Source organism: Drosophila montana, unplaced genomic scaffold, assembly GCF_035044405.1.
Source record: "Drosophila montana isolate Dmon_TW-CO22-7 unplaced genomic scaffold, ASM3504440v1 contig_3200_1, whole genome shotgun sequence".
Classification (NCBI taxonomy): Eukaryota; Metazoa; Arthropoda; class Insecta; order Diptera; family Drosophilidae; genus Drosophila; species Drosophila montana.
In genome coordinates, this window is record NW_026998080.1 from 6,051,809 (window position 1) to 6,067,768 (window position 15,960).

General features: G+C 42.5%; 3 protein-coding genes across 6 annotated transcripts in view; 1 reads left to right on the forward strand and 2 right to left on the reverse strand.

Moving 5' to 3' along the window:
- Sdc (Syndecan) overlaps nt 1–6,722 on the forward strand; it is a 136,982-nt gene extending 130,260 nt beyond the window's left edge. For 2 of the 4 annotated variants that reach the window (XM_064688019.1, XM_064688020.1), the window contains 3 exons: nt 476–608; nt 5,691–5,867; nt 5,942–6,722. In XM_064688019.1, the coding sequence (XP_064544089.1) occupies nt 476–608; nt 5,691–5,867; nt 5,942–6,114 (483 nt within the window). In that variant the 3' untranslated portion in view covers nt 6,115–6,722. Of the gene's footprint in view, nt 1–475; nt 609–715; nt 888–1,241; nt 1,827–5,690; nt 5,868–5,941 lie in introns of those variants that run through there. The other 2 variants (XM_064688018.1, XM_064688021.1) reach the window with 2 other exon arrangements.
- A 2,238-nt stretch (nt 6,723–8,960) lies between these two features.
- On the reverse strand, nt 8,961–11,999 carry Acox57D-d (acyl-Coenzyme A oxidase at 57D distal). Its single transcript, XM_064688015.1, has 8 exons — nt 11,772–11,999; nt 11,189–11,351; nt 10,841–11,133; nt 10,376–10,781; nt 9,803–10,309; nt 9,645–9,750; nt 9,420–9,575; nt 8,961–9,362 (listed from the first exon to the last, which is right to left on the reverse strand). Exons 1-8 carry the CDS (start codon nt 11,911–11,913, stop codon nt 9,102–9,104), a joined length of 2,034 nt encoding a protein of 677 aa, XP_064544085.1. The 5' UTR covers nt 11,914–11,999; the 3' UTR covers nt 8,961–9,101.
- Nucleotides 12,000–12,141: 142 nt separating this feature from the next.
- On the reverse strand, nt 12,142–14,892 carry Acox57D-p (acyl-Coenzyme A oxidase at 57D proximal). The gene is made up of 7 exons (XM_064688016.1): nt 14,665–14,892; nt 14,267–14,429; nt 13,916–14,208; nt 13,455–13,860; nt 12,888–13,394; nt 12,720–12,825; nt 12,142–12,657 (listed from the first exon to the last, which is right to left on the reverse strand). Exons 1-7 carry the CDS (start codon nt 14,801–14,803, stop codon nt 12,241–12,243), a joined length of 2,031 nt encoding a protein of 676 aa, XP_064544086.1. The 5' UTR covers nt 14,804–14,892; the 3' UTR covers nt 12,142–12,240.
- Between the last annotated feature and the right edge of the window lie 1,068 nt (nt 14,893–15,960).

Below are 15,960 nucleotides of genomic sequence, written 5' to 3' on the forward strand. Positions count from 1 at the left end.
TTCGATGTTTTTGTTGCGCTGCCCAAATAAACCGCAAAAGCCACACTGACGGCACGAAAGCCACAACACTCGCAACAGTCAACCACTGAGGGGCTCGCTGTCAGACAATGGCCATATAAATGTGTCCCCAGTGTATGGGGGCGGTATGCCAATTGTGCCACGCCCACAAGCACTATAACCACCTCTCTCTCACTCTGCCCACTTGACAGTAGTAGCCATTGTGTGCGCTGCTTGTCAAGGACATGGCAGTCGCATAATTTTCAATGCAAATCGTTGCCATTTGTTGCGCCGCACAAAGGCGGGCAACAGTTCTCAGCTTCTTCCCCCTGGGAAGGGGAAGGGGAGGGGAGTTGCCACAAAAGCAGGCAACAGCTCTTAACTATTTGTTTGTTTGTTTGTATTCGTGTTGTTTACCTTAAGGAATTGTGCTCGAAATGCCTTATTTAACCTTCGCTTCTCTGTCTGTTCTTTTCAGATACACGACGATCTAGAAACTGATCCGAATTCTTCTGGCTCTGGCTTTGGACCCGATGACGAGGACGCCGACGTAACCGAACACCATTCGAGCTCGCACAATACGCGTGTGCAGAACGTGGCCAATACAAATAGTAAGCATAATACGAACGACTACGACAACAACAACAACGACCTCATCTCGAGTAGAGTCAACCATCATAATCAAATCGACATCAACAACAAGAACAATATCAATAATAATAATAATAACAATATCAATAATAATAACAATCATCAAGCGAATAGTGGCACAATCATTGGTAGTAGCACCAACAACAACAACAACAACAACCAGAACCTGAACCTCAACCAGAACCTGAACCAGAATCAGAATCAGAACAACAACGGCATCATCAGCAGTGGCACAATCGGTAAAGATCAAGCTAGACTAACTACAACAAACATAGCCAATGCCCACGTTAATTCATCTAATTCCAATAACCAATCCACAAACACAACAATCACAGAAACAACAACCACCATTTCCAATACATCCAATTTGAACACCTCAGACCTAGCGCTCCTTTCAGATCCAATGTTTATCAATAAACAGACAAATGCAACAATAACTTTAAGTAGTTACAACAACAACAACCACAGCCACAGCCACAACAACAGCAACAGCAACAACAACGCGAACAACAACCACGACAACAACAACAACCATCAAATTATCGCCTTTAATAATTACTTACACACAACAACAACAACATCTTTATATCCAGCAGCTCACACACCAACACCAACACCAACAACACCATCAACAACAACAATTAGAACAACACAAACAACCACAAGCACCACCACAACCATCAAACCCCCAATCGACAATGTGCCCACTGTCATCTCCGCAGCAGCGGAGCCAACTGGCATCACGAACTCCACATCCATATCCTCGACACCCTCAACTCCTGCCTTTAATCAGTCCACGGCGCTGTTGCCCGAACGGGATGAGGATGATGCCTTTGATCTGGACGATACGCAGGCGGGCAGCGGCGATGGTGAAGATGACGACGATGATGATGACAATACTGATGACAATGACGATGACAATGGCCATGATGATGATGATGATGCCGAGGACGATGATGATCAGCTAGTTGATCCACATCCCGAGAGCGAAATCAGCCAAACGAGACACACAAATCTAGACAAATCCAACGTGGACACAAATGACCGCAAGCCCGTTGTGGATATCGGCGAGGATGACGACGATGGGCGACTCATCGATTTGGATGACAATGTGGACGAGGACGATGTCTACACCGAGATCAGTGTCAACAAGGATGTGACCCACGCAGCCGGCGGATGTCAGTGGTTCTTTCATTTTGATTTTGTTTATTTGATTTCTTCTTCTTCTACTTCTTTTTCATTTTCTGTTGTATTTTATTGTGTTTTGTTTTGTTTTGTATTCACATTTCTTTTGTGCTTTTTGCTTTGTTATCGTTGCGCTTCCTTTTGTTTATCTTGCTTTATACTTTGTTGCTTTTGTCTATCTGTTTACTATTTCCTTTTGTATTTGTCCACTTTTTGCACATGTCTATTTTATGCTTTAAGTTTATGCTCTGTGGCATGTTTTGGGTGTGCCACAAAAATCAGTCGATTGCCAGCTACACTGCGAGAAAAGCGAGACTTTAAAGTGGGCTATGAAATGCTGCCCAATTAGACTCCAATTGGACTAGCTAGCCAAAAACTTAATCGCAGCTCAAAATTGATTAAACTTTTTATTTGGCAAATTGCAGTTTAAAATGTAAACAATTTTCTTGCAGTGTAGCTCAGGCGTACGACTGGCTTTTGTGGCTTTTCGGCTATCAATTTACCAAAACTTTTGACAGCAATGACGTCACATTTGCCAATTGAATTGCATACTTTTCGGGGCTTGCATAAAATTTGCATTTGTCGCTGCATTGTTGTCGGCTTTATTTATTTATTTATGTAGCAAATTGCTTTGATTAATTTATTATCTTGTTATGCAGCTTAATTAATTTTACGAGCACTTATTGCCTTCCGTTTCTATCTATTTATTATGTATTCCCTTTGTTATTGTGCACACACTCAATATATATCTATATATATGTATTTGTATCTACATTAACCCCTTGGGCAGCTTATTTATTTTGTAAGTCGTATATTTGGTGCTTTTATTTGATTGACAATTTAATTTCGAGTACAAATTGAGTTTAGTTTTAGAGGTCATCACGGCTGCTGCAAACTTTCTCAACAACTTTCTCTCGCCTCTGTCTCAACGTCTCTTGATCTACGCGTTGTCCTTTGTCTCGGGTCTAGTTTCTCTCAACACATAACCCTAGCATCAACTAAACGTACATCCAACAAAGTTACAATTTTCAGCTATTTTCCAGATCAACTTTCATGCTATATATCATTCATATCATTTGTCACATTCATGCCCACATTCTTGCACTTTTTGCCTGCTTAAAGCTGGCCCAAGGCTTTTAGCTTTAAATTGGGTTAGAATATCTGCTATTTTAAATTGAAAGTTCGGGGATTAATTAATGACTATTGCTGTCATTTGAGCTGATAAGTCCGAAAAACAAACAAACAATCGATTTGGCTGGGCTGCTCCCCTACCCTTCCCCCAGCCGGCTGTAAGAAAAGCCACTCAATCAACGGCTGCCATTTTGCTGGCTTTTCGAGCCGCACAACACGGTTCGCAATTGTGTGTTGTAAAGTTCCATTAACACACACACCCACACACACACACACACACACACAGACAGGCCCTAAGCATTAGATTTACTGTCTGAACTGCTCCAGCGCCAAACTTCTGAAGGTACTTGCTAAGCTGCGCTGTGATTTTCCACTGGCAACGAGTGGGAAACACTTTACATGAAAAATCACGGCTGTCCTGGTATTGGAGCGGGGTGGGGTGGGGGTGGGGGTAGGGTAACACGTTGGCAGAGCAACCCGGCGATCCGTTAACCACTCCGCCAACGCCCTTGGCGTCCGCTTTGTGAGCCGCTTACTTGTGAGGCAGTTGCCACATTGTTTCTGGCTCATGCGACGCATTGGCGTTTAGTGCCTGTGTCTGTGTGTGTGTGTGTGTGTGAGTGGGAGTGTGCGTGTGTCTGTGTGTGTGTGTCTCTGTCTGTGACTTGGCTTTGACAATCAACGTTTTATAGTGCCTCTGGCCACGCCCACATCAATATAACTGGGCGCACGCACACAAATCCAAGCAAGTGTCACAGCAGCACTCGAGCGGTAGAGGGTCTGGGTGAAAGGGGGGGTTGCTCACGGAGGGCAGAGAGAGGGCTTGGGCGGCTGTGCAAAGTGCATTTTTCAATCAGGCAACAGTCAAAGAGTTCTGCAACTCCTTTGATTTGCATTAGACAACGCAACAACAGGCAGCAGCAGCTGGCTGCAGCTTCCCCGTCGACAGCAAATACTATTTATAGAACCAGCTCGAGATGCGCCCTAGCCACGGCCCTTTGCTTAACCTTTCTCACCTTTACTTGACTTAAAGTTAACCTGAGTACAAATACGTTGAGTTCTCTTGAAATATGCTCATTAATTGGCTATTCTTAGACCAGATTCACAGGATATACGAAAACAGCAAATGCCTCGGGCCTTGTTTATTCTGATTAACATGGCGAATCGTATTTCAATATATGCGCGTATTAAGCCAGCACACGAAAGCAGTCAAGTAAAGAGCAACAGCACGAGGGCAGTTTCAATATTTGCACAAAATATATATATAAATATGAACGAAATCTTTCCTATATATTCCTATATTAAAAGAGTTGGTTCCTATGGTTCCTATTTGACTATGCAACAAATAGCTTGCATTAAGGAATAATTCTACATACACTTACCTATAGGTTTTTTATATACTCCTTATACGAAAGATATTTCCCTTGTTAGATGTATGTTGAATATATACCAAATCGATCCATCGGTAAAAACTCGGATGTGCACCAACAATTTTTTTAGGGGTAGATGGAAATAGCGGAAGATACAGTCATCTTTGGGATGCTGCAAACATATATAGACGATATAGTTATCTGAAAATGTTATATAAATATTTTCTATCATAGAAATTGCATATATAGTTTACGAATTCGTAATTGCTTAGCTAAGATATTTGAAAAGCTTTCCATAAGACAAATCAATTAAAAATATCAACAGCAGGCGGTTAAAAACATACATATGAATTATATCTTTGTAGTTAATTCATGTAGGAGATATAGATAGATATAGATACAAAGACTTCCAAGCTTTTTAAGTAAAACGAACAACTTTTAACATTCAGAGCATTCAAATAGTTATCGCAGTATGAATTGTAAATAATTCGCTCTCTATAATTAAAGTCAAGAACTTATAAAGCAGCCCTCGCCTATATATGAACACTCACACACACGCGTGCTTGTATTTGTGTTGACATTGCGAGTACGATACAAGGGCTAAGCAAGCAATATGTTTGTTCGTTCGTTTGTTTGTTTGTTTGTTTGTCTTAAGCTCGTTTCAACCGAACCTTTGGCCTGCTCCTGACATGTGCTGGGCGGGGCAGCACAACAACAACAACAACAACAACAATGGAGAGCTCACATGCCGTCCTGCGGCAAAGGAAATTTCAATTAAATTAATTAAAAATCATTTAAGCCAACTGCTAATTGGCATTAAATTTGCGCATTCAGGTGTTTACGAGCGCAAATTACAAATGAAAAAGTTTTCAAGCTTAAGTTATGCAAATGCGAGTCAAAAAACTGCCAACTGGGTCAAATTTGAGCAAAAACTAATTCTATCTCACGCCGTGGTTGGGGATAAAAACCAGATTTGCGAGAATAGTTTTTTTTTAGATTATAACAGGGGCAAATTTATTTATAAATTAAATTTCTCGTAGTTGCAAAAGCCATAGAAATTGTCTAATCCCAGAGATGAAAGTAGCTAAGCGCAGTTAAACTAACTAACTAACGTAGAACTCTAAAAGCCTTGTACATATTGCATTTATATAGACTCACACTCACACTCACATAGCTCAGCTCATTAACATACACACACACACAACTGAACTTATACACACGCACACACACACACTGGACACACACTGGTTTAATGTACTACGTAACTATTTGTGTTTTCTGCACGCCATATCTCGCATAACCTCACAAATGTTATAGACATAAGTTAATTCGGGACATTCCATTAACTTTTTGCAGCGGGCGGCAGCAGCGGCAACAGCAACGTCCAGGAATTGGACCCGAACACCAATATCAATAGCCAGCCCACAGACACGAAGATCATCGAGCACAGGCCCGGCGGCAGCGGGGAGGTGGTCATCATGAGCGAGGAGGATCGCACGACAAGTTTCTTTGCGCAGCCAGGCATCTTGGCTGGTGAGTAGAGGGGACACATCCTTTTTTTTTTTGGCATGTTTCCAATTAATATGATTTCTGTTTTGCTTTTGCAGCTGTCATTGGGGGCGCCGTTGTTGGCCTGCTGTGCGCCATTTTGGTTGTCATGTTCATTGTTTATCGCATGCGGAAAAAGGACGAAGGATCCTATGCGCTGGACGAGCCAAAGCGTTCGCCCGCTAACAATTCCTATGCGAAAAATGCGAATAACCGTGAATTCTACGCCTGAGATAATGGCCAAGCGCGCAGGTATTAAGCTGATCTGGGGCCAGGAATGGGAGCGGGGAGCAGCAGCAGCAGCAGCAGCAGGAGACAGGATGTGGGCGTGGCAGTCAAGAACAATTGGCACGGGTTTGAATACGATTAAATAAGCTCAGCTCAATACACTGCGCGAAATTTGCCCAGTTGTGGCAACGACAAACTAACAAAACAACAACAACATTAACAGAAACAACAACAAACACAACAAAACAACTCTTGAGAAAACACACAATTTATTCGTGAGGGGTAACATTTAAAAACAAAAACAAAAGAAAATTCGGAAAATTTTCAAACTTACCTGTAAGTTAAATGCGTCACACACCCAACCACCCACACACACACACAAACACACATACATACAACAAGCAGTGTGTGCGTGCGTGCGTGCGTGTGTGTGTGCAAACTTTTCTAATTAAGTAAGTTTTAAGCAAATTGTGTAATACAACAACAACAACAACAAAAACAACAACAAAATATCAAATATTATATACAAGCAAAGTAAATCATGCGAAAAATTAATATATAAACAAAATTATATATAAATAAATATATAAATAGTGAAAAAACAAAACAAAACCAATATAAGGGCGGGCAAAATTAAGCAAATTAATTATGAATATAATGAGTAGAGCAAAAAATAATAATAACAAATAAAAATTAATAACAATAACACAGACACACACACACACACACACACAACTACATAGATGTAAACGCAAAAGTTAGACGAAGAAGAAGAAGAAGAATGCGAGAACTTTTCGTGCATATTGAATATTATTAAATATTATATGTTAGCTGAATACACAACACACAGAATTATCTAATTGGATGTCACTCTATAATAATAAAAAAACAAAAACAAACCTTAAAACAACAAGCGCCAATTTGTAAAACACATAAGAATATGTTAATTTTAAATTAAATCAAATTACCACAAAGCCCAATTAAAACCTGAAGAAAAAGTAACACAAAACAAAAACTGAATAATCTGTGTGGCACATCCGAAATATTGAAATCGATGCATAAATGTTTTTAAGTTTATATACATATTATACATAAGCATAACTATGTAATTATTAGTGTAATTCCTAAAAGAAAAACGAAAAAAAAACTTGAAAATAAAAAAAAAAAATTTAAAAAAAAACAAAAAGCGAAAACGAAGCGTAAAAAAAAATTTTCCTGGCAAAACAAAAAGTAAATTAAACTAGAAAAACAAAAAAACACACAAATTTCTACTATTTTCTAAACAAAAAACAAAAAGAAAAAACAGAAACAAACTTAAGGAAAATATTTATTGAAAATTAAACTGAAAATGAAAAGAAATATATCTTAAAGCAATTTGTATAATTTAATTAAGTTACGCCAGCCTAACAACAACATATTAATTTATCGTTTTTACTGCGCTTCACTTAACTTGAGCTGCTTCTTCTTCCATGGCTAAGAATCAAAATCAAAATAACGCATGCAACAATTGTGCATTTATTTAGCTTTACGTTCAAATTGCGCTCTGAAATTGTTTATAATTTTACAAGCGAAAACAAAAACAAATATAACAAAAACAGAAAGAAACCAACACGCAATAGTAAAAGTCTATTATTGTTAAGTTTACAAATAAAACTCCTGCCCCAAAAAACACACACACAAAATACTGTTAAAAAACCTACACCCAATACACACACAAACACACACACACACACATTTGCAAAAGAAAAGTTAAATGTAGCCGCAATATTTGTTCAAATGTTAATCAAACCCAGCAGAACCTTCACTTTTAACGTTCATATGCCATATTTTCATTATGAAAAGAAAGTTATAAAAATAATTATAATAATAATAGCATAAAATTAAGCCAACTAAATCAATTGTGTGTGTAATTATCATGTGTAATGCATATATAATTAATTAATTAATATGTAACTAATATATATATGCATACAACTACGGCAGACAGCATAGAAATGTTTTAACAAAAACTCTCAAAGTCTCATCATAATACCACAGAAAAACAAAAGCAAATACAAAAAGAAAATAAAGCAATCCACACACATAAACATACACACACACCTAACAAGAAGAACAACTGAATGCATTCTGAATACGAATACCAACTTTTTCTACACTGTAAAAAACGCAACTGCAACTTTTTTATACACACATACAATACATATGTACTCGTAGATGTACTACAATTGTTTCACTCACTCTCTCTATCTTTTTTCAAAAAGTTTACATGATGTGTTTTATTTTTCTTTTTATTGCTATGAAGTAAGCGTTTAGTTTGTTAGTTTTTTAAATGCGCTGAATGTACTGAGAAATTGGTTTTGATTTGCTAAATAAAAACGGTATAAAACTAATTTAAACAAATCGAATAGTTGTTTATATCTGGGCGAGGGATAAACCGCAACGAAAAGCAAGGATAATATTTTGCATGGAAAGAATCCCACTTAAAATGAGGTTAAAGTCAAATTACTCAACAATGGTTTAGCTTGTTTAGGGCTAAAATCAATTGGCTAATAACTGACATCCCAACAATTTGATTTCGGCAAAATACATTCAAATCTCTTTTATAAACTCTTGACAGTCACGTGAAGAAAATAGAGTTTTGATATTAAATATTAAAAGTTTACCTGAGAATGTTTCTATTCCTATTGTTTATCCCAATCTCTCGATGTTGATTATGAATGTGAAGATGGCAGATGCATTTGAAGATATAAAGATGAATGTGAAGATTTAAAGATGAATGTGAAGATGTAAGAATGAGTGTGGAGATCTTAGTACGAATGTGATATAAAGATGAATGTAAAGATATTGTGATGAAAGTTGCAACTCTTCAATTCCGTATCGATGCTCAGTCACTGAATTCAAGTATTTTAATTAAGTTCTTTTAAATGCATCTTTTAACAGTTGAAAAAGAGTCTGTGGGCTTTGTTCACCCATCCTTGACATAATAATCATTTACAAATTGGCCTTCATCAGGGGCTTGAGATAGGTTTCGAATGACTTTTGCACAGGCTTCTGGTTCATGGTGCTGCGCTTGGCCGCATCAAAGAGTCGCGGATAGACATTGCCGTCGTAGCTGCCCAGCACGGAGTTAAGAACGCGATCATGGAAGTCGAAGCCATCACAGATGGCCACCGCATCTGGGCGGAATTTCTCCAGCGACAGCTCCAAGCGCTTTTGCAGAGATCTCAGATCCTCATCGGTCAGATTGACGAACTAAAAATGGAATTACATGATTAGCCAGCTTTAGGGCAAGTGCTGCAAACAGCTTACTCTCAAGATCTCGCTCAAATTGTTGAGCACAGTCTGCACCAGAAACAGTTCCACCACATTTTCCAGCACCTTGTTTATAGCGGGCGAGCGTTTCTGTGCCTTAGGTCCAGTAATTTGCGCAATAAACGTTTCACACACAAACTGGCGGCCGTGGAGCTAGGAAGTGGAATTCATATGGATTAGTTGTGGCACAAATAGAGAGAGAGCTCCACTTTCGGAATTTACCTCGGCGGCGCGTGTCAGTTCGATGCCCGTGTTGTTGGTGGCCACAGCCTGCGACTGGCCAGCGGCAATGCGCTCCGACAAGTTCTCAAAGGCGATGCGGGTCTTACTGCAAAGACAAATGTTAACCTCGATCCAGCATATGTAGTTCCAACACTTACTGGGCAGCCGTGTACTGCAGCGCCTGGACAATGCACTGCCAGGAGCCAGTCCACTTGGGGAACTCCTTCAGGCGCATGGATGACTCAAAGTAGGCATACGACGAGGAGGGCGCCTGGCCCTGCTTATAGCCGGCCCAGGCCTTGACCAGAGCGCGTCCAATCTGTAGCAGCAGCACCGTGTTCTCGCCCTCGTAGGTGTACGCAGCGACCGCATTGCCATAGATGTTGCTCAGATTGGCCGCAATGTGATAGCCATGACCGCCCGTGGAGAGACGCAGACGCTCAATGCCCGCACAGCCGTCGGTGGTGCAGAGGACCTTCAGGGCGCACGACAGGATGTGCATGTCGGGCAGGCGATCGAATTTGCCATTGTTGGCATCCAGCACAGTCTGATCGTAGAGCTCCCACATGTGCTCCGCGGCCAGGTGATAGGCCATGCCGGTGGCTATCTCGGGAAACAGTTTCAGGCGCTGCGTCACATGATCTATGATCTGCGGCTCGGGTTGACTGTGCGCGCAAAACGAAAGATAGTCAGATATAGTCGAACCAATTGCGATTATTACAGATACTCACTCCGGCTCAATGGGACTCTGGCGACGCACGGCGGAGTAGCGTGTGGCTATGGTGGCCGCCTGCAACAGCAGCGTGGAGTTCAAATTGACAATCAGGCAGCGTGTGAAGACCATGGTCAGATAGGTAACCTTCGAGGCGGGGCTGGCGGTGAAGGTGCCGTCGCGGTCCACCTTGGCGTACTTCATCAACATGTTGGTGCGTGGAATGCGCACGTTCTTCAGGCCCAGAAAGCCCTGGTTGACCGCAGCCATGCCCAGTTTCTTGCCAATCTCACCAATATCAATGCCCGGCAGCAGCATATGCGTCTCCGGATCACGCAGCGGCACAATAAACATCTGCACGCCCTTGTTCTTGCCGGCGATGTACAGCTGGGCAACCACCATGGCGTGGTTGGCCGTGTGACCCACTGCAAATTGGATGGGTGCATTAATATTAAGATTTATTCCATCAATACTGGGTACTTACTGCCGCCGGGCCACCACTTATAGGCCTCCAGGTTGGGCGTGTTGAGCACAAATTCGCCAGCTCTGGGATCGTAGTCAGCGCGCGTCTCAATGCCACGCACATTGGTGCCATGGGCCAGTTCGGTTTGTGCATAGGTGCCAATTATGTTGCAGTTCTCGGCCAGGGTGCCCCATTTCTCTACCTGTTCGGCTGTGCCTTGACCTTTGATCACGTCCACGAACATGGTAATGTGCGTGGCCAGCGGATGATTGGCGGGAAACAGGCCATGGGCGTGCACCGAATAAAGGCAGCCGCTGTAAAAGCGTAGGTAAAGAATTACAGGGTATACAATAGTTGTGTGTTACTTACGGCCAAATGTCTTTGCCGCCAGGGTTCAGTTTCTGCTGCAAAGCCTTCAGCTTGGGCGCTGCCTCGGCGACCTTCTTCACAGTCGAATTGTAGAGATCCTCATGGGACATGTACTCATGGTTAATGCCATAACCATCCTCCAGATCGCTGAACACGGCCTGCTCTAAAGATATAAAAGGTACAAAACTTAATACACTTTCACTATCTGGCTTCACTATCTGGTTCCACTCTTTCACAAAGCAAAGTCTGATTCGGTGCGGCCTTTTACACTTTGGCTTGTTGTTAATCGAAAAGTGCAATCGAAAAGGTAAACACAAATCGCGCTGATAAAAGCGCCAATCAACACAAATGAATTCATAAAACAAAGAAGTTATTAGAAGCTTATCAGCTACGCGTTTTGTACACGTGAAAGCAGTAGATATTTGATATAATCTCATGGACTTTGCCGGCACTGCGAGCCGCTTGTCCAACAATTTGTTTAACAAACCGTTAACTTGCCAAGCAGCTGGTCACGTATGTATTTGTCGTACGAATAGAGAGCAAGATAGAGAGAGAGAGAGAAAGAGAGTTGCGCTTCACTTACCGATTGCCCGTTTGGTCTTTAGTTTATCAGCTCCGCCTTGCCACCAGGCGGCGAATTCGTCAATATTAAAAGTGGCCGCTGTGCGCTCCTTTTGCAGATCAGGATTTACAGTTGTTGGTATTAAATTCTTAATTTGCGACATTTTACAGTTAAAATTTCACAACACGCACTAAACAAAACAAATTAAAAGCCGATCTATGTTGTCGCTCAGAGCCACAAAACCCAACTGAGCAATGTGCGCACAGAGCATCAAAGAGGAAAAGCTTTCGGGGGCAAAGTGCAAAGCAACAACTCGAAAAGCTTTACGCGCATTGCGCACGCTGAGAGCGCGCCAAAGAGAGCGCAACAGAGAGTAAAAAAAGCAGCAATATGGAATGTTATCTTTTAACAAACTGTTTACAGAGCAATTAAGAGTTTTATATGTACAACAAGAAGAGATAGCATTAATTGACTAAAAAAAAAAGAGCGCTTATATGTTGGACTTCATAAATGGACCCAGGTGCTCGTGGAAGCTCTTTGGCACCGATTTCTGATTCATGGGCGCCTTTAAGGCCGCATCGAAGATCCGCTCGTAGGCATTGCCATCGAAGGAGCCCAAAGTGGAATTCAATTGCTCATCGCAAAAGTCGAAGCCATCCACAATGGTCACCGCCTCCGGGCGCAGATTGGTCACCGCCGTCTCCAGACGTGCCTGCAGCTGGCACAGATCCGCGTCCGTCAAGTGGACAACTCGCAAAATGTTACTCATATTTTTCAGTGTGACATTGACCAGGTACAGCTCCAGCAGTTGCTCCAGCACGCGGTTCAGGGCAGGCGAACGCGTCGTGGACTTTGGCCCGGTTATCTCGGAGAGGAAAGAGTGGAGCACAAAGGCGCGACTATGCAGCTAAAGAAAACAAGTCTATCTGGTACTCTTCAAAATACTGAGAATAGGTGGCAAATACGTACCTCAGCTGCCTGGGCTAGCTCTATGCCCGTGTGGTTGGAGGCCACCTCCTCGGACTCGCCGTTGGCCAAACGCTTCGCTAGACTATTGAAGGCGATGCGTGTCTTGCTGTGGAAGACAAACAACAACAGGTTATCCCTTGCGATTAGCCTCGCATTTCCACAACTCACTTGGCGGCAGCGAACTGCATCGCCTTCACCAAGTTCTCCCAGCTGCCTGTCCAGGCACCAAACTCGGGATTCCGCTGCACGTCCGCCAAGTAGCTGACGGTGGGGGCCAAAGGAGCGCCGCTTTGTGCCGCACGCCAGGATTTGATCAGGAAGCGACCGATCTGCAGCAGCAGCACCGTGTTCTCGCCCTCGTAGGTGATCGCGGCGGTTGCATTCGCATAAAGATTGGCCAAATTGGCTGAGGCTAGATAGCCATGACCTCCACACGCCAGACGCAGTCGATCGATTCCCTCAGTGGAATCACTGGAGGCAATCACCTTTAAGGCGCACGAGAGCGCGTGCAGCTCGGGCAGACGCTCGTATTTGCCCTGGTCTATGTCCTTGGTGGTCACATTGAATAGATCCCAGAGGTAGTCGGAGGCCAGGCGAAATGCCAAGCTAGTGGCTATTTCCGGGAACACTTTCAGCTGCTGCGTAACGTGGTCTATGATCTGCGGCTCGGGCAATCTGCAAGACAGGAGATCCGTGAGTTATATATGTGACTGGATTAGGAATAGAATGTGGTACTTGGGATCGATGGGACTCTGTCTGCGCACGGCGGAGTATCGAGTCGCAATGGTGGCTCCAATAGCCAGAAGCAGACCTGCGTTGCGGGCAATAATGCAGCGTGTGGACACCATGGCAAAGTAAGCGAGAGCATCCACAGGACTCTTTACGTAGCTGCCATCCCGAAGCACCTGGGCGTGGCGCATCATCATGCGGTTGCGGGGAATGCGCACGTTCTTCATACCCAAAAAGCCGTTGTTGACGCCCAGGAAGCCCATCTTCTTGCCAATCTCGCCGATGTGCACGCCCGGCCTTGGCTCAAATGTGTCCTCCTCTCGCACCTGCACGTAGAACAGGTGGGGTCCTTTGACCTCGCCATCAATATACAGCTGCGCCATGACCAGACTATAGTTGGAACTGTGACCCACTGAAAGAAGATCAGGATTAGAGATTTAGTAAACACCTCTTTGGATGGTACTCACAGCCGCCGGGCCACCACTTGTAGGATGAAATGGTGGGCGTGTTCAGGACAAACTCATCCGTATCGCGATCGAAGTCGGCGCGCGTTTCCAAGCCACGCAAATAGGTTCCATGACCCAGTTCTGTCTGGGCATAGGCGGCGGTCACTTCAAAGCGTTCCAGTCGCTTGCCGAACTCCTCGTACTGCTCGGGTGTGCACTGTGCCTTTAAAGCTTTCACTACCATCACGTACATCACGCCAAAGGGATTGCCAGCCAGGTGCAGGCCCCACATTTCCGGCTCCTCAAAGAGAGTGCTGCAGCAAAATGAGAGAAATTAAAAGAGAATTAACATATAAATAAACATTTACTCACGGCCAAAATTCGTTGCCGCCGGGATTTCGCTCCAACTGCAACTGGCGCAGCTTTTTCGCCACGTTGATGCTGCTTTTGACGGCGAATTCACACATATCCTCATGCGACTTGTAATACAGCTGAGCGTACTCAGCGCGATCAATGTCCTTATACATATACTCTTCTACAAAGAAAGAGAGAGAGAGACGGTGAGAAAACTGCACAGTCAGCATTATTTGTAATCTTAAATGTGCACAGGAAAGAGATTTTTATCATGAAGATTTAATAGTGCTTCAAAGGCCACAAGCAAATTATGTACAAGATTCAGTTTACGTTAGATGCATTTGTTAAACTCAAGCTTTGCGTACAGAAGAGCAACAGCAATATATTTTACCAAAGCTTATTTCACATAAACTTACTGACGCTTCTCTTAAAGTTTAGTTTATCTGCGCCGCCAGCCCACCAGGCCGCAAATTCTTCGCTGCTGAAGCTGGCCGCATTGCGTTCCTTTTGCAGATCAGGATTAACTGTACTAGGAATTACGCTTTTTGACGACATATTTAAACAAGGGTATAAAAAATAACTTTTGTTTTTCTTTTCAAAAAATTTGCTTTAAATAGCAACCACTCGCCACCTGCTGCGGATCACAACTGACGCCTCTTGCAAAAAATTTGAATTTAAATGTGAAATTCAACCAAACTTTGGAATCTCTCTCTCTCTCTTTCTAGCTCTCTGACTGATAAGAGAGCCCAAGAGTTGGGCTCGTGACATAATTATTTGAGCAACAGCTTTGCAGTCAAAGAGCTTTTAAGATTAAACGACAGCACGTGCATACATATATTTGTATATGTTATATATGCATGTATATGTGTGTATGCATATAGATATGTTTATGTTTATGAATCTGATCGCTTGCTCTATTGGGGTAGGTTGCGTGCGCTGTTGCTCTACACACTGCCGCCACCTAGCGTTATTGAAATTCAGGTGTGTTTGTTGACAGTTCATTCAAAATAAAACCGTTAAGCACCATCAATAAACTAAACTTAAATAAAAACGAGAAAAAGGGGCTATCATTGGCACGCCGAAGATTTAATACCCTTGCAGACTCAACCTTTTCATAATGCTCATGGTGCTTTGCCTACATCTGAGAAGCACAGGGAAAATAGTTAATGCCGAGTATGGTAAAGATATCTTGAAAAACAAAGAAGTTTTCCATAGAACAACTTAGTTTTCGACTGATCGTTCCTATGGCAGCTATATGATATAAAATTCCGATGTAAATAGGATTTTGCATAAATGGAGGAAGCATAGTAAAACTAATAAATGCCGAGTTTGGTCGAAATATCTTGAAAAACAAATATATTTTCCTTACAACAACTTAATTTTCGACCGATCGTTCCTATGTCAGCTATATGATATAGTGGTCCGATCTTAATAGGATTTTGCATGTATACCGAGTTCAATCAAGATATGTAAATAAACAAAAAGTTTTTCATACAAGAACCTACTTTTCGACAGCTGGCTCCGACATATGTACTGCGTGCAACAGAAAGAGGCACTTCTGCAAAGTGTTATAAAGATAGCTTTAAAACCGAGAGACTAGTTCGCATAGAAACAGACAGACGGACAGATGGACATAGCTTTATCGACTCGGCTGTTGATACTGATCAAGAATATATATAATTAATGGGGTCGGAGAGGTCTCCTTCTATGCG

Excerpts from the sequence above, each read along its gene's own strand:
- Acox57D-p (XM_064688016.1), bottom strand. The coding sequence starts at position 14,803 with ATGTCGTCAAAAAGCGTAATTCCTAGTACAGTTAATCCTGATCTGCAA. Across the intron at positions 13,395-13,454 it reads CAGAGTCCCATCGATCCCAA|ATTGCCCGAGCCGCAGATCA; the intron begins GTACCACATTCT and ends CCTGTCTTGCAG. Across the intron at positions 12,826-12,887 it reads ATGCAGTTCGCTGCCGCCAA|CAAGACACGCATCGCCTTCA; the intron begins GTGAGTTGTGGA and ends TGTCTTCCACAG.
- Acox57D-d (XM_064688015.1), bottom strand. The coding sequence starts at position 11,913 with ATGTCGCAAATTAAGAATTTAATACCAACAACTGTAAATCCTGATCTG. Across the intron at positions 10,782-10,840 it reads TAAGTGGTGGCCCGGCGGCA|TGGGTCACACGGCCAACCAC; the intron begins GTAAGTACCCAG and ends TCCAATTTGCAG. Across the intron at positions 10,310-10,375 it reads CAGAGTCCCATTGAGCCGGA|TCAACCCGAGCCGCAGATCA; the intron begins GTGAGTATCTGT and ends TTGCGCGCACAG.